Here is a 17,933-nt window from a genome sequence, read left to right on the forward strand (position 1 = left end):
ATATTTCATCTGTATGTACCTAAATCCACACCTACTTGCTAGTATTACCAGTTGTAAAGACCAGAAACTTAATTTTTGTTTATACATCCTGTTTCTGATTTGCTCTGAACTCCTGGGACCAAGTCTTCTGGGACACAATGGCTGATTTGTGTTGGGCTCCTGAGACTCAGCCCACAGCAACTCCTCTTACATCAATGATTCATAGCTGCATAGTAACAGCTGCACAATAAAAGGGTGTGATTGTCTCAAGGAAAAGTGGGATTTATCTTTAACGGTCTCAAAGACACAAGAGAATGAAGGGAGGGCTGGATTGAGGAATGCAATGCTCTAAGTGTCTGGTGAAGAAATTGCAACTGGAAATATAAATCTTATAACAAGATAAAAAGTAGGTTTCTTAAAAATAATTTTAGTGATAAAATTACAGTGCAATTTTCTGCTGGCTGAATGGAGGGAGTTAGAAATGTACAGATTGTTAAATCCCTTCCAACTCTGCTTTTTGGATTGTCTGGGCTCTGACAATTAACAGTTAATTTAAGAAGTGTTGGAATATTCCCTATTACAGATCAAATTATATGGATCTCTACTCAGTCATCACAAAATGCAGGGCACATAAGAACGGGCTTAAGTTGCAGGAAGCCAGATTCTGGCTGGACATCAGGGAAACTTCCTGACTGTTAGAACAGTATGGCAATGGAACCAGTTACCTAAGGAGGTGGTTGGACTCAACAGCATTGAACAGATGGTTGGACTCAACAGTTGTGTAAGCTTCTTGTAATTCTTTTCTTTTATGATTCTATGAGCATGCAGTGCAAAAATTAGGGTATCTATATTTAGGGACACACTATCTGTACCTCTGTGTTTTAAATCCCTATCTTCAGAAATGTTTTGATTCAGAGTCAGAGTGTTTCTGGGGATCCAAACTTTGATCTATCGAAATCAGCTCAAGTTGGTTTGGAATTCATATATATCAGAAACATATTCCTAGTAGATGTGGTAAGTAGCACTGCATTTACTTATTTACCATAACACACACATTTGCTTTGTTTCCATGTTTTGTTTTCCCCAATTTTCTTATAGCAATTCTAGGTAGAGAAAAGGGATTGCATTGCTTTTGCATAGCTTATTGAAACATCAAGAATTTCATACATTTTGCAATTATTTAAATACAATTTTGCTTCCTATGCTTCTGTGGAGTTAACAAACATATACTCAGTTAAAGAAAAACATGCTGTATTAAAGGCACTCAGACTCCAAAAATTCAGGGACATTGCAGCTGTTACAGACTACATCTGGAAGAGATATGTTAGTTAGGCAATAAGGACAAAGGCTGTTTCTGCTTCACCACTTCTTTGGAACCAAATGACTACACGTGATAAAATAGAGGACCTAAGGCACAGAGTTATCTATTCCCTGGAATGGATTTAAGGAGTCCACACAACTGAAGCTACCATGCAACATGGAAGGCAAACATTCAGTGGCAGCTCAGGGGTTTATTTATTTAAAACTTTTTTATCCTGTCTATATCCAAAATGGATCTCTAGTTGGCTTACAAAATTAAAGACGTAATAGCACATTAGATAACATAATTTTAATATATAAAATTAAAGTGTGTGTGGAAGCAGGTCTAAGCCCTGGCAAGGGAATTGCAGCTTCTTCCACTGCTACTGCATTGTGTCTTGGTAGCCTGAGGAAAAATATGAGGGCCAAAACGTATTGTGTATGAATTTCACATAATTGGTCTAAGTAAGCTGATAATTATTTGGCTACAGGACTTCTGGTAACTGAGCACTGAACATTAATGTTTTAGAGGGCTAGAAATGCTGAAGCCTTGGGAAACAAGCTGTGGAAAGTGCATACCGTAATAAAGGACACTTTTGTCAAATGGAAGCTCCAGCAATTGGTTGGAATGGTTAGTTCCTGAACAGTTAGTTCTTGCCTTCTCCAAATGTCACTGTTCCATTTTGTAGAACCATCCACCACAAAGCATCCTGCATAGTTGTCTCCACAAATGGTGTTTTTGAAAAACTAGTCTTTTTATTGCTCAATCAGTGCTAAGCATGCTTTTTTCCCTCCTCTATTTCTTCATATGACATTATCTTAATTCCTTAAGCATCATTGATCCTTGCTATAAAACTATTCCTTATCTTACTGTAAATTTTAGACATGTGTATCATATCACTTTTAGGAATATAATTCTCTCACTAACACAGATATTTGCTTTTCTTTAGTTACTGAGCAGCAAAAGGACCTGGAAAATCTATTTATTCCACTATCTATCTTAGAAAGTCAACTGCTTTTTACTGCTGCCTTCCATGAGACACAATTCTATGCATGTTTATTCAGAAGTAAGTCCGATAAAGTGTTAAATATTCAAATATCTAGGAACTGCAGATAAGCATTGAATGTATTATGGGTGGATAGGGAACTATTTATAAGCTGAGTACTGCTTCATTTTTGTATTTCACCAAACCATAGTTACGAAAAAGAGAGCTTCAGTTCCCTAAGCTTTGAATTTGGAGGGGTGGGGGAGGTTGGGGGAAACATAATATGAGGGAGAACAGGTTTGCAAATACCATTATTAAGGGAGCAAGAATGGTACTAATAAATTGGGGTGAATCTGAACTAAATCAGTCATACCTTGTTTTCATTGGAACCAATAATGGCTAACTTAAATCGACCAAGGCAACATTCTGCCTCTTGATTTCAGTAGAAGCAAAGTGAGGCTAATTAAGGCTGAATCCAGCCTACTAGGGCTCTGCATGGAAAGAGATATTTTGTCAGTTCACTATCTTGGGTGTTGTCCTTGTCCCTAACTGGTCATTATTTCTCTCCTCATGCTATAGTATTGTACATACGGAGCCATAAGCTCTCTGTATTTCAGCTCAATCTTTTCCTAAATGCGAAGTCTACCCCCTCCCCCCACCCACATGGTCTTCTGTAGTTCATCCAATAATCACTACAAGGTTCATTTGCAATATTACTTAACAGCAGGATGATACAGTTTTGAAGCTGCAGGTCAGAGACTGATATACTTCAAATAAAACAAACGGGGAGATGAGACTTGGAATGTTTCTTTATAATCTTGAACAATCCTCCCTTATGTCTTTCCTTTCCTGTCCACAGAACTTCTCCAAAATTCACTTAGTTTGTTTGCTTGTTATTAAATCAGGCTATAATATTAACTTTTTATATTTTTGGTTTCTTATTGAAGCAGCATCGTTATTAATAACAAATGGGGAAAACAGATAACAAATCCACAATCTCTGAATTTCTGCTCCTGGAATTCTCAGCGATTTGGGAACTGCAGATTCTACATTTTATTTTATTTCTGGCATTGTACTTAGCCACAGTAACAGGAAATCTTCTCATCATTGTTGCTGTAGCTTCTGACCACCACCTTCACACTCCCATGTATTTCTTTCTGATGAATTTGGCCATGCAAGACATAGGCTCAGTGTCAGCCATTGTCCCCAAATCTATGACCAATTCTCTCATGAATGTCAGACAGATCTCCTATTCTGGATGTGTCGCTCAAGTCTTCTTGTTCGTCTTATTCCTTGGAGCCGATGTTGCCCTTCTAACAGCCATGGCATATGATCGATATGTTGCCATTTGCAATCCACTGCAGTATGAAATGGTGATGAACAGGAAAGCCTGCATCCAGATTATTGCCAGTGCCTGGATCAGCAGTGTGTTCAATGCAATGTTACACGCCACTGGAACATTTTTAACCCCTTTCTGCTCAAAGATTGTCAATCAGTTCTTCTGTGAAATACCAAAGATGCTGAAGCTTGCCTGCTCTGATATATATCAAATTGAAATTGGATTGGTTGGGTTCAGTGTTAGCATTGTGTTAGGCTGCTTTATCTTTATCTTTGTAACTTATGTACAGATCTTCACAGCAGTGCTGAAAATCCCTTCTGCACAGGGAAGGCAAAAGGCCTTCTCAACTTGTCTTCCCCATCTCATTGTCCTCTCCACCTTTTCATTCACTGGAAGCTTTGCCTACTTGAAACCAACCTCAAAAACCCCATCATATCTGGATCTGGCATTTACCATCATATATTCAATGGTCCCCCCTTTGCTAAATCCAGTAATCTACAGCATGAGAAACAAGGAAATAAAAAATGCCCTCTCAAAGCTGTTCTTCTCTAGATAATGTATCCAGCTTTCTTCAGTAAGTGTAAATCTAGTTCCAATCGCATTCCCTGAACACAAAATTAATGCAAGCTTGGGAGGGGCAGATGTGGGCAAGCACATAGGAGAGAAGGTTACCTGATCACTTGCATTTGAGAGAACAGGGGTAAAACACCACTTCAGACTTCTAAAGAATTTCTTCTGTTTAGGGAAGGAAAAAGCCTTTTCAATTTGTTTACCCCAGTTTTCTGTCTTTTCCGTATTTTTATTTACTTCATCATCTGCTTATCTTTCTTGCCAATGCAGATCTTGATCAGTATTTCACAGATAACTTAGGCTCACAGCTCACAGCTAACGAGGCTATAAGCGATGGGATGGCATACAAAAACTCTAAATAAATGAATAAACTTCTAAGAGTCTCTTAGTAAGCCGAAACATTGTTGTTGTTGTTAGTCGTGAAGTCTTGAGGTCGTGTCCAACCCATTGCAACCGAACCATAGCCTCTGCTAATGTAGAGTGAAGAAGGGAGTGTTGAACCCAATCTGGACACTCCTCAATGCTCCCCTTTCTTTCACATAGCAGGTTCCACCCTCAAGATGGCTTCCACTGGGGGAACATCAGCTGGCAAGACCTCTGCAAGCCCTATGAGTGGGTGGCTCATCTTTCTTGATGCCTGATCACAGGTTCAGGGACTTGGCAAGGGAGCAGCTCTCCCTCCTATCACTTCCAAAACATGTTTGCTTTCCCTGTCAGCCTGGAAACCTGCAGGCAATATCCTTTATGGAACTTCAAAAGTTCCTGCCCTCTCATCACCTCAGTGTCCTCTCCTTAAAGGTCTAATAGACATCTCCAGGGCTTCCTCATATTTGGGTTTGACATTTACATCAATCTATTCCACTGTCCCACCCTTAATAAATCTGGTTAAAAAAAGAAATAAAAAAATACTGTTTGAAAACTGTCTGGCTAGAGACACCCTTCTACAAATACCTTTGCTCATCTCATTCTGTCAAGGTAAACTTTCTCTGCATAATTGAAAAGCCCTGAGAGAGCCTTCCCCTGCTCCCTTTCACACACAGACTCTGCCTTTATAAGCTTCAACATCTTTTTAAATGTTGTGAATTTAATTTAATAATGGGTACCTGACATATCCCGCAAGAAGTGTAAAGACTTCAGATTGATCCTGTAAAATTTTTTTTTTCTTTTTGATTTATATCCTGCCTTTTTCTTACAAAGGACTCAAGGCAGCTTACTCATTCTCCTCCTCCATCTTATCCCCACAACAACAACAACCCTGTGAGGTAGGTTGGGCTGAGAGTCTGTGACTGGCCCAAAGTCACTCAGTTGGCTCCATGGCTGAGCGGGGATTAGAACCCAGATCGCCTGAGTCCCAGTCCCATGCTCTTAACCACTACACCACACTGGCTCTCCAGGGTACAGCCAGTTCACAGGGTACAGCCAGTTAACAGGGATGAATGTTAACACATATACACATTTTACTCTAATTTGCCGTGCACCAAGCCTATTTCTTTGAACTTTTCATGGAAACAGCTGAAATATGTAAGAATGGGAGTTTCGTGCCTGTGAAGAAAGGGAAGGAATAATAAACATGCCCTTGCATTCCTACTCAGAGGTAGGACTTTCTGAATGAAGAAAGATTGTGCTATTAGGGTTGCTCAGATAAAGTGTTTCAGAATCATTTTGTAACTTGTAAATACAACAAAGCTATTTCATTAATGAGGTACCCTACTTGTGCCAATGGTAATATGCATGGCACTCTGCTGAATGAAGAGTTTTTAATTCATGGGAATGGGATTTGTCTCCTGCGGACACTGTAGAAAAAGACCCCCTTGTTGTAGGTTGTTGCTGTTAAGATTGCTAATTATTATTGCATTACATTTATATCCTACCCTTTCCCTTTTGCAAGAAACCCAGGGTGGCTTACATTGTCCCTTTTCTCTCTATTTATCCTCACAAAAGCTACCTGTGAGGTGGTTTAGGCTGAAAGTGAGTGACCAGTCTGAAGTCACGCACTGAGCTTTCATGGATGTGTGGGCAACAGAATCTAAAGGTCTCCAGTCCAAAGTTCTCACTTACTCTTACACACTTACTCTTGATTATACTTAAAAGGCTCAGAGCTTTTACATAAAAAGAAATTGTTTAAGAAATTGTTTAAGCTGATTCCTGTGACACAGTTTATTCTGCATGGAATAAAACCCAATCATGATTATAACAAGATGCTGAGAACCAAGCAGTTGCATGAGAGATGTGTAAACACAGAAGGGGCATCTTCATGTTTTAACGCCTGATTATGCTTCTCAAAGCTTTGGAGAGAAAGAAGCCCTCCTTCTGATATTTTTCTTAATTATATACTGCCACATATCTGGATGTAGTATAGTAATGTTTATATCAAGTCATTTCATTTTAAAAAGGACTTTATTATGTGTGATGGAAACATCAGAAGATGATTCAATAATGGAAATCATTAATGTAAAGTTTTGGTATTGCGGCTGACAGAAAGAACACTTGAGAGAAAGGAAAGTAAACAAAAGTATTTATTAAACTTTACTCAGAGGTAATCCTTCTGCTTCTGGAATAAGGGAAATGAGAGGCTGTTCTAAATGAACTTCTGCAGGTTTCTGAGAAGTACATCATAATGACAAGACTGGAAAAGTTCCTAGAGCCACCTTCCACCCCATTTTCCCCCTTCCTGTAAATGTAGGAATTTGTTTAATAGGAGTTTCCATTGTTTCAGAAGAGAATTGCTGCCCCATTTTGTATCCACAGCTTTCATTATAAATGAGGATAGGTAGGTTCTGATTAACATCTCTAGACTTTCACTCATTTACTATATTTTGACACCATGAAACCTTATGGGTATCTCATAAAGTGTTCAATTGATTGTGTCTTTTGTTTATTGCTAATAAATGCAGAAGATTACCATTTGCTTTCCTTTTTTCTAATTACCAAACATGGTTACCTGCATAGATTGTCTGCTTGACATTATTGACATTTCAATAATAAAATGAATGTTTCAATCAACTAAGTATTTATAATCACATGTATCATATGTTGAATGACAAGAAGGCAAATTCAAATACATTGAGGAGAAAGGAGGATTGCAAATGCTGTACTGATAAATCTTCTTTGCAAAAGCAGGGAAATTCAGTGGGGTAGGGTGAGGAAACTTCCAATTTTAGAATGCAGTTGCCTCAAACTCCTCAAGGCCAGAACAAAGATGAAGGTTCTTGGCTTTTCTGACTTGCACTGTGTTCAGTGATGATTTTCTGCAGTGTCATGAATTGTGTTTTCTTACAACTTACCATCCAATCACCCACATGTTTCCTTGGTATTTTAGGTCCAAATCTAGATGGGGAGGATAGCGTACCTGGAACTGGCAAAGAGTCTCTCTATTGCCCTAGTCCTGTATTGCCTTGAGACCCTTCTGGATTCATCTGTTAGTTGTCAGCTTCCTCACACTTATCACTTCCTCACACTTATCTCAGTATCCCTTCCCCAGTGTCAGAACATACAAATGAGATCCCAATGATTGGACCAGGTTAAACTAAGAACTAATTTAAAAAGCCTTAATCACAAAGAAATGTAGGTTATTTCCTGGCTAATCACAAATATTTTCCCTCTAAAGATTCCCAACCCTCTATCTTCTCTCCCTTGACACCTAGACTTCAGCAAAAAGGTGTAATATTTACAACTGCTAAGTCAACATTATTTTCATAATGACATGTCTAAAATAAGAAAGAAGGTTGTCAGGAAGTCAGCAGGTGCTTTTGATGCTTTTCTTGATATGGACATACTGATTTTGCCAGCTCTCTGTCAGAGCACTGAGGAACCATATTGGTCATGTTCAACTCAGTTAACAAATAATTATATGGAGGGGTCGCAAGCAAGTGTGACAGAGGAGTTACAATTAAACTCTTTCTAATTCTTCTCCTGGAAAGGAGAGAAGATAGTTCAATGATAGAACACATGATTCCTATGCAGAATGTACCAAGTTGAGTCCTTGCAGTCTCTGGTTAGGCCTGGAAAAACTCCCACCTGAAACTCTAGAGAGCTGCTACCAGTCAGTGTAGGAATGATTGAGTTAAAAAATGAACCATGGTTCTAATCCTATACACATTAATCTCCCCCCAACCAATTGTGTTATGATTGTATTTTATCCCACTTTACTTCTTCAGAGAAATTCTTTCAATCAACCCACACAATTATCATCTTCTCCCTAATTATCTCCACAACCATTTGGGGTATAGGACTGATTAAGAGAAAAGGGTAGTAGCATTATGGAAAGCCATTTGTATATTGTGAAAGTTGCACTACACATTCATTCAGTTCTTCTGATTTGGATAAACAGTTACAATGGGAGAATAGTGATGTTACTTGCAGCCAGAAATAATGTTCACCCCAACCAAACAAAACAATGTAGCCTTTTAACTTCCCCCAGTTTCTCTGCCCTATTATGATCCAGGGGGTCTATCTTGAGAAGACATTGAGGAAACCATTCATTATGGATAGTGAACTTTTTCCCCAGTAGTGATGGCCCTCTGTCATTGCTTGTGCTTCCATCACAGTGCTTTAACAACCTCCCAACATTACAGTTTGTACTATAAATATTGTTTTGTTTCAAGAGACATCCTTCCAGCAGTACAATAGGTACCATTGGAAGCTCAAGTGTACTGCGCTACAAAAGCCCATTCCTGCATGTCCCCCAAATCAAGCCTAGTCCAAGCCAGAGGATTTCCTTAGAAAGCTTACACTTCCCATCAGTAAAAGATTACAGCTACTGCAAAAATAAATATACAGGTAATTACACTTAAGGGAAACGTTTTGTCTTACAGGTACATGCCAAGGAATTACTGATTTTGTTTGTAAAAAGTTAAAGATTGAAACATATAAAATAGTTTCTAATGGTATTGATTAAAGCTGTAGACTTATATATCCTTATTAGGAATGAAATCCAATTGTATTAAGTGATATTAACTTCTCTTCTGAGTGAAGATTAAGCTATTAATCATGTTCAGATACGTAACTCTCCCACAAAGGTTTATAGAACTTAGACATATTTAACTGAATTAGTGTATGCATAAATGTTTACAGGAAATGTCTAGGGGAGTGAAACTGTTTCCTACAATGTTTGTTTTTATGTTAGAGAATGTTTATTCTGTGGCAAATTGAGGCAAAATGCTGACAATCAACTTACAAAATGCTATTTTGAGTTCTTTGTTCCTCATGCTATAGATCACTGGGTTCATCACCGGTGGCACTAAGCAGTACAGGATAGACACCAAGAGATCAAAAACTGATGGTGAGGTGGAGGTTGGTTTCAAATAGGCAAAAGTACCACTCACCATGAACAAGGAAATGACAACAAGATGTGGCAAGCAAGTTGAAAAGGCTTTCTGTCTCCCTTGTGTAGATGGGATTCTTAAAACTGCTCTGAAGATCTGAACATAAGAAAAAACAATGAGTGCAAAATAAATGAAACTTAAACAAGAACTGAAAGTCATTACTCCTACTTCAGGAAAATATGTGTCCGAGCAAGACATCTTAAGTAGTTGTGGAATTTCACAAAAGAACTGGTTGACTATACTTGAACAGAACTGGACTGTGAATGCATTTCCAGAATGGAATATTGAGTAGAAAAGGCCACCAATCCATGCACTGGTTGCCAGTTGGATGCAGGTTCTCTTGTTCATCACGGTCTCATAATGCAGAGGATTGCAAATGGCAATGTAGCGATCATATGCCATGACACCAAGGAGGACAAAGTGGGATATCACAAAGAAAACAAGGAAGAAGACTTGGCAGACACATCCAGGGTAAGAGATGGCTTGGGTGTCCATCAAGGTATTTGCCACGGACTTGGGGACTGTGACTGATATAGAGCCAACGTCTTGGAATGAGAGGTTAGCCAGGAAGAAGTACATGGGTGTATGGAGCTGATGGCTGTAGATGATGACTGTGATGATGAGAAAGTTTTCTGTAAGGGCCACCACATACAGTATGAGAAAAACAATGATGTGAAGTATCTTCAGCTCTGGAGTGTCCGGGAATCCATTCAGCAAGAATTCATTCACTCCTGATTGGTTTGCCATCATGTTCTGAATTGTTTGCTTTCTGTGAAATGAAGACAGTTTCAGCTTCCTCTTTCTCTCCAGCTTTACTGCTTGTGGACAGACACTCCCAGAAAAGCATTTTCTCTTTAATGATGGTAGTGGAGAAAAAGAAGCTGTGGAAAATTTAACTAGAACGCATTTCTGCATGTCCTCAGGGTGCTCAATTCTCAGGAGTCTATTGCAGCCTCACAAGATTAAGTCTAATGTCAGTGTGAAGGTAATGGCATGTATTGGCATGATCCCAACTTCTGCTTTGGCTTATGTAAGAAGCTTGGGATGTGTTTGGCTTTAGTATGGGCAGATGTCAATCCCCATTCCTCTGTCCAAATTTGTTTCTTTTTTTAAGCTTGGAAGTTTTACTATTAAAAAATATACATGTTACATGACATAGAATGCTTGAAATGGTGGCCAGTCAAAATCATTGAGCCTATGGCTAACAAAATGAGCATCCTTTGATTGTTTTCCCCAAGAGATTTGCAGAGTTGTCCTGATTCTCCCCACCACACACATGTGCACTCATAAACACACTTTAAGTTGGTTTCTAAGCACAAGATATTCGTGAATTAAAAAGGGTTGTTCAGATGGTGAAGGATGTCCTGGGAGGTATCTCATGTCAAAGTGCTGCAGTCACAGGCACTGGACATTGACCCAAAGGAACCACAAATAAGTTCATTTTTAATTGTGTGCGCTTTTGCAGCTGTGAAAGTGTGAGCTTTCAAGATGAAGCAAACTCACATATACACAAAAAGCCTGTAGATCACCCCTTCACAGCAAGATGCTCTAGACTGAAGAATAAAAATATAATTATAAATGGTAAAAGGGGAGGAAACTCATGGCAAGTGAAAAAGATGCCACAGTAGCAATGGGAAGAGGGAATTATGTGGCTGTAACCACCAAATCCCCTAAGATACCTAATGGAGGACCGAAAGGGAAGGCAGATCAACTGCCCATGATGAGCCCAATCAACTATTGGGTGGTTTCTGAGCTGTTCTGCAAACAACAAATTGGTTATTCCCCAGGTGACTTGGGGAATAACCCAAGTGATATCCAAACTGGCCTAGTGACTTTGCTTGGACAGAACAATGGTCATTGTTGGCTGTCATGATATCTGAACTCATCTTGACTTACCCTTTGTGGCTTAATTTGTTTTGCCCCCCCCCCACCCCTGCCAAATAAAAAGTCATACACAGATGACCTACAGTTCGTTTTAACTACAGAAGATTTTCATGTCATCCAAATTAAGATGACCCTTCCATGTGCCTCTTCAATACTTATGTACTAACAATTATATGTGGGGAACACAAGCATGTACAGTGGCACCTCGGCTCACAAACGCCTCAGTTCACAACCAAATTGGGTTGCAAACAAAAATTTCATAAAAATATTTACTCAGGTTGCGAACTCTGCATTGGGTGGGGACTACGATCATGGCCATCTCCCCCCCACCCCCGAGTGAGGAAATGGTCATGATTTTGCTGGAGGAGGTGTGTGTGTGTGGGGGAAATGGCCGATATCACACTTGTCTTTCCTACATGAGTGTGCCCATGATTGTGCCTGGCTTTTCTGCACGAATGCAACTGTGATCTAGGCCATCTCCCCCCACCCCAAAGCAGGATCGTGCCCGTCTCCTCCCCTGAGCATGCCCTCTTCCCCGCCCGTCTCTCCCCCCTCCCAGCACACCCGGGTTCACACCCATCTTTCCCCCCGCAGCATGCCAGGATGATGGGCATGTGCAGAGATGATGGGGGCGATCCCAGTTGTGCTGGGGGTGGGGGGAGATGCCCGTGCTCCTGTTCAGGAGAAGGGGGAGGGAGATGGCCACAATCTTTGTTGTTCTTTGTCACTTTGCTTCACATTTTTTGATTAAAAAATAGTTACAGAATGGATTAACCTTATTTACATTGAACCTTATGGGGAAATTTATCTTGACTCATGACCAATTTGGGTCATGACCATGGTCCTGGAGCGGATTAAGTTCATGAGCCAAGGTACCACTGTATGTCCAATATGCACAGATTAAATTCCTTCCAATGTTTCTGTTTCAAGGGAAAGACAGTACCTGAAGGGCTTAGTGGTAATGCATGCATTTCATGCATAAATCCTAGTTTTAATTCATGGTGTCTCTAGATGAGGTAGAAACTTTCCTGTCTGAAGTCCTGGAGAGCCAATTCCAATTCCATTCACTTTCATTCCTTTCTTTAGCTATGTGTTTGTATTACACGTATGCATAGACTCTTTTCTTGTTTTCATTATTTTAATTTGCCTCCCTCCCCACCCTGCTTTCTAGGGGAAACCCTGCCATTCTTCTTCTGCCCCTAATTTTACCTTTTTTTTGGGGGGGGGGGTCAAGCATTATGAAATTCCTGCTCCATAAACATCTGTATAAATAAATTTAGTCTTCAACATGACATTAATGCTGGGGTGGAATTCCCTCTTTGTAATGTAGTTTATAAAGATCAGCACTTTTCTTTAAAAACGGATGAACAAAACATTTTTCCAAAGGTCTGATCCTGCCAAATCTTGGAGAATATGCAGGGTCTGGTCTAGTTGAAATCTAGAAGGAAGGCTTATATCTTGTGAACCATCCATACAGCTTAGGCTACAGGTGGTAAAGAATTGTAACATAATGTAGTAGTAGTAGTGATGATGATGATGATGATGATAGGGAGTCTTCTGCTCTCTGTAATTGTTGATGAATTACATTCAAAAGGCATGAAAGTTTCTGATATTTTAACACCTTTCAAAAGAAGAGACCCAACATGTTTCATAGCAACACATGGCAAAATTGTTGTGAGCCGCCCCAAGACTTCGGTGAATGGGGTGGCATAGAAGCTTCCTAAATAAATAAATAAATAAATAAATAAATAAATAAATAAATAAATAAATAAAATATGTCCTCCTTCTACTGGCCATTTAAAGAGGAAGCCAAGAATGGCTTTCTTATTACAGCAGCCCTCTCTCCTGTGATAACAACAGGCTGTTACAAAGAATTTCAGGGGTTTTTTATTCACCCAATCCCTCTCCCATCACAATAATTTCAAATTAGATTAGAAAAGAACCATTTAGAAAATTGTGGATGGAATCTAATTTTGGAGGAAGCAACGTTTTGCCTTTTCAATCTGCCATACTTTTACTTGGGATCCATCACTGAAGTACTCAAGTCAATCTGTCTAAAGAGGACAATGGTCACATCATGTATGATGGAAACTGAATGTCATTATGCATACCATTTATTCTTCTATTTTCTACATAGCCTGTACATTGGGAACTGTGCAATTTTTAAAATTTTCTCTCTCTCAGCCCCGCTGTGTGTGTCATGGATGAAGCTACCAAGATGCTGTCAAGGTGGAGATAGATTTTTTGGCAGATCCAGCTAAAAGGTCAGAAAAGTGCTGTGACCTCATAGATGAGATTCCAAGCTGCGAGTATCCTACCCATCCTGTGGCTGGCACAGCACTGGCTGCATCCCTGAAGTCATGAGAACAACCACAGGAAAAGTGTTTCAGGGTTCAGAAGAGCACAGAGAGGGACTGCCGAGGTGGCAGGAGGAAAGCTTCACTTCCTTGCTCTTCCTGCCCTTCACAGGATGCCTGTATGCCTGCAAATTCAAAAGTTTTGTGGATTTGAATTGTACAATCCAAACTCTTTTTGAGTTTGCATTGTCATTTCATAATGCATGAAACAATGACACTGATAGGTGGGGCAGAGAGGTTTTTCTTGTTCCTTTTAGAAACAAGAAAGGGAATGCTTAGTATGGATGAACGATAATTTCCCTGACTGCACATGGAAGAATGAACTGGACACTTCCAAAACCATTGCATGAATGAGAAGCAGAGCTGATCTTCAGTTTCCCTAGCTCTCTGGATTTTGCAATGCAGTTCTTCAGATGTATACATAAAAGAATGATGAACAGAAAATCTGCATTCTTGTGTTCCATTTTGGTCCTTCTGCCCTCATTTTTGAAATCTATCAAGTGTCCACATGAAACAGGGATAACTAGACTGGGAATGTCTTGCCCAGGAAGATCCATGTGGTCAATTCACTGCTTGCTTTTGCAGGAACAGCTAAAATCCTGTTTTTTTCTATAAATACTTGGCCTCATTAATTTTCTTTGTTTCTTATTCACATTATACTTTGGATGAGTTGAACTCTGAGTATCAATTTCTTAATGTTGTCCATACATTTAAATTGCTGGACATCTTGAACTGTAGACTTCCTGGAGCTAACAGTGATGGAAAGGCAGGACATACCTAGTTTGAGAGCAAGTGAGGAAATTATATATAATGTTTCTACTCTATTCTGATATTGTATAAGCCAACACTGTGGATGGGGTCATTTTGCCTTGCCATATGGTACTCAAGCTCAAAGTCCTGTAACAAGTTGGGAAGGTGATGCTGCAATCCTCATGTACTGGGGCATTCTGTAAATGTGTGTGTGTTTGTTTTTTTAAGTTCATCACCACTGCTCCTGTGTGATTCCTCTCCAGTTTCAGTGAGGAAAATGGCCTGAACAAAACTATTGCTTCCAAGTTATGTAAAATTAATTAGTGTCCATTCTTATGGGTCACAAACCAATATAGGGTCTTTTCCCTGATATACAAAATACATTGTATGAAAAGGTATACAAAATCTTTACTGAAACATGTCTACAGAAATGCATTCGTTTCCTAGAATACTAGCACAGTTAATGTCTTGTGAAAAACTTTAGGCAAAACGTTGACAATCAGCTTACAAAATGCTCTTTTGAGTTCTTTGTTCCTCATGGTATAAATCACTGGGTTCATCACCGGTGGCACAATGCAGTACAGTATGGACACCAGGAGATCTAACACTGATGCAGAAGTGGAGGTTGGCTTCAAATACACAAAAGTACTACTCACAACAAACAAGGAGATGACAACAAGATGTGGCAAGCAAGTTGAAAATGCTTTCTGCCTCCCTTGTGTAGATGGGATTCTTAGAACAGCCCTGAAGATCTGAATATAAGAAAAAGGAATAAGCAGAAAATAAAAGAAACCTAAACAAGCACCAAATGTCATCACTCCTACTTCAGGAAAATATGGGTCTGAGCAAGAGATCTTGAGGAGTTGTGGAATTTCACAAAAGAACTGGTTGACTGTATCAGTACAGAACCTCACCGTGAATGTGTTTCCAGTATATAGTGTTGCATAGAAAAGACCACCAATCCATGCACTGGTTGCCAGTTGGATGCAGAATTTCCTATTGACCACAACTTGATAATGAAATGGATTGCAGATGGCAACGTAGCGATCGTATGCCATGACACCAAGGAGGAAAAAGTGGGAGCACATGAAGAAAACAAGGAAGAAGACTTGGCAGACACATCCAGAGTAAGAGATGACTTGGGTGTCCATCAAGGAGTTAGTTACAAGCTTGGGAACAGTGACAGATATGGAGCTGAAGTCTTGGAATGAGAGGTTGGACAGGAAGAAGTACATGGGTGTATGGAGCTGATGGCTACAAATGATGACTGTGATGATGATCAAGTTCTCTGTGAAGGCCACCAAGTAGAGTATTAGAAAAACCATGATGTGAAATATCTTCAGCTCCTGAATGTCTGGGAATCCATTAAGCAGGAATTCGGTCACTCTTGATTGGTTTGCCATCATGCTCTGACTTGTTTGGTGCCTGAGAAATGAAGGCCATCTCAGCTATCTTTTTCTCATCCAGTTTTACCTCTTGAGGGATTCTCAGAAAAGCAGCCTCTCTCTAATAATCATGCTGGGGAAAAAGAAGCTGTGGAGAATTTTTCCATGTCTCATTTCTACATGTCCGTGGGGTGCACAATTCTCATGAGTTTACAACATCTTCACTGAGTTAAGCCAAATGTCTGAGTGAAGAGTATGGTATGTATCTGCCATGAAGCAATTTGCTGCTTTGGCTTATGGAAAGGGGTTGAAAAGCAATGGCAAGCTCATTTGCATTATAGAAAAGTTGGAAAGTTATTGCATTTTTTCATGCTGCATGGCCTAGTATGGGGGGCTGCCCCTCCAAATTTTCAGTCTATGAGAAATAAAATGAACTCTCTTTTGTTCCCCCCCCCCAAGGAATCTCTCATCAGCTGCACTTGTAATTCATCACTATTAGCAATACAGTTAAAATACCTGAGCAAAATGAAACAGAACAGAACCACATTTTGAGTGTTTTTACTGTATGAGACATCAGCTTTAATTCCACTTTTGCTCTTCTGTGTTACATTTTTTTACTGTTTTTGTGGTGTCATGCAAACACAGAGAGCTTTCAAGAAAATATTTTGAGGGCAATGGCCGCTCTGAGAAAGCATGTCTTGTTGCAGAGAATGGTGAATCCACAATGGGATGCCAAGGCACCTGAACCCAGGTGACCAAACCCACTGTGGGTTTCAGAAAACACAGTGTGGTAACTTGGGTAGAGCAGTGAAAACCCCCCACCCTCTGTCCAAGTCAGAGATTTCCTTAGAAGCAAAAATAACAAAGCTGAGGCTATCATACTTTGGGTTCAAGAAGGCAGGTCTTCCTAGAGAAGACAATAATGGTAGGGAGACTCAAAGAAAGAAGAAAAGGAGGAACAAATAAGAGATGGATTGGCTTCATAAATCCTTGAATTTAGAGCAGCTGAATGGAGATTTTGGAGGGTTTTCATTCATAAGATTTATAAGTGGAGGGAACTTGATCGTACAGAACAAGAAGTCCTAATTTTTCCTAAGATATCGAGTGCCTTTCTTAATTCAGTGGGCTCTTGCAAATAAACAAATAATGTCAATGTGAATACTCAGAGGAGTTTAAAGGCGCTCCTTCAGCTTCCTGGTCCAAAGTGGTGAGAGGGACAATGTATTCCCTCATCTATACAGATATTCACAGCTAAGGACATGGCTCAGATGCCCTATGAGAGACAAGTGCTTGTAGTAATTCTGGCCAGTTTGAAGTAATAGAAACTAAATTTCTGAGAGCCCTGTTTGGAACCTCAAGTTTATGCCCATGCTGGGAGCAGGACAATTTCTCTACAGGCATGTGCACAGGCTCATAAGATAATGCTTTTGGCTGAAGATGTCTTTCTTTAATCCCCATTAATGTTAATCAGTGTCTTTCAGATCAAAAGAAAAGAAGAACGAATGAAAAATTGCAACACTTAATGCTCTCTATTGATATGTTTTAGCTGTCAGGTACAGGGAAGCCAGTATTACTATCCCCAAGTGCATTGGGGGCTCTGGTCTCAACATCAACTATCCCTGAAATGACCATAACCTGATTTCAATAATAACAGGAGAGCAGTTATTTTCAGCAAATGATTTGTCAAATCTGACTTCCCTTATATTTTAAAAGTTGCTTATATTAGCCAGATGTTGCCTTTTACACATATGGAAGGAAGATCTGGGGCTGGGAGCAGAGGGAGGGTCCTTGCTAAGAACATTCAAGTCTTGAGAAGTGGAAGGAGTGGGGGAAGTTTTCCATCTTTTATTTTACTGTTCCCTTTATCATGATCTTCAGTGCATTTGGTATTTCTGCTATTTTGGACCGGCTGTATTTTGTCTTCCATATGGTAAACTCATAGACTGCCTTTTGAGGAATTGTTAGAATTCAGGTGTTTGTTTTCTGGTTGCTTGGTGGGTGGGGGTGTGTGCCTAAATTTTCTTTAACTTGAATGGACAATTAAAATTACTTTCCTTGCT

The 17,933-nt window shown here is 39.7% G+C and overlaps 3 protein-coding genes across 3 annotated transcripts; 1 reads left to right on the plus strand and 2 right to left on the minus strand.

Annotated features, from left to right (window-relative positions):
- The first annotated feature begins 3,232 nt into the window (after positions 1-3,232).
- LOC123020140 (olfactory receptor 14I1-like) lies at positions 3,233-4,159 on the plus strand. Its single transcript, XM_044423567.1, has one exon. The coding sequence runs from the start codon at positions 3,233-3,235 to the stop codon at positions 4,157-4,159; it is 927 nt and encodes a 308-aa protein (XP_044279502.1).
- A 5,146-nt stretch (positions 4,160-9,305) lies between these two features.
- Positions 9,306-10,244, minus strand: LOC123020148 (olfactory receptor 14A16-like). The gene has a single exon (XM_044423574.1). The coding sequence runs from the start codon at positions 10,242-10,244 to the stop codon at positions 9,306-9,308; it is 939 nt and encodes a 312-aa protein (XP_044279509.1).
- Positions 10,245-14,931: 4,687 nt separating this feature from the next.
- LOC123020149 (olfactory receptor 14A16-like) lies at positions 14,932-15,891 on the minus strand. The gene has a single exon (XM_044423576.1). It carries the CDS (start codon positions 15,889-15,891, stop codon positions 14,932-14,934), a length of 960 nt encoding a protein of 319 aa, XP_044279511.1.
- Between the last annotated feature and the right edge of the window lie 2,042 nt (positions 15,892-17,933).

The sequence above is a fragment of the Varanus komodoensis genome, unplaced genomic scaffold, assembly GCF_004798865.1.
Source record: "Varanus komodoensis strain SLA01 unplaced genomic scaffold, ASM479886v1 scaffold142, whole genome shotgun sequence".
Classification (NCBI taxonomy): domain Eukaryota; kingdom Metazoa; phylum Chordata; class Lepidosauria; order Squamata; family Varanidae; genus Varanus; species Varanus komodoensis.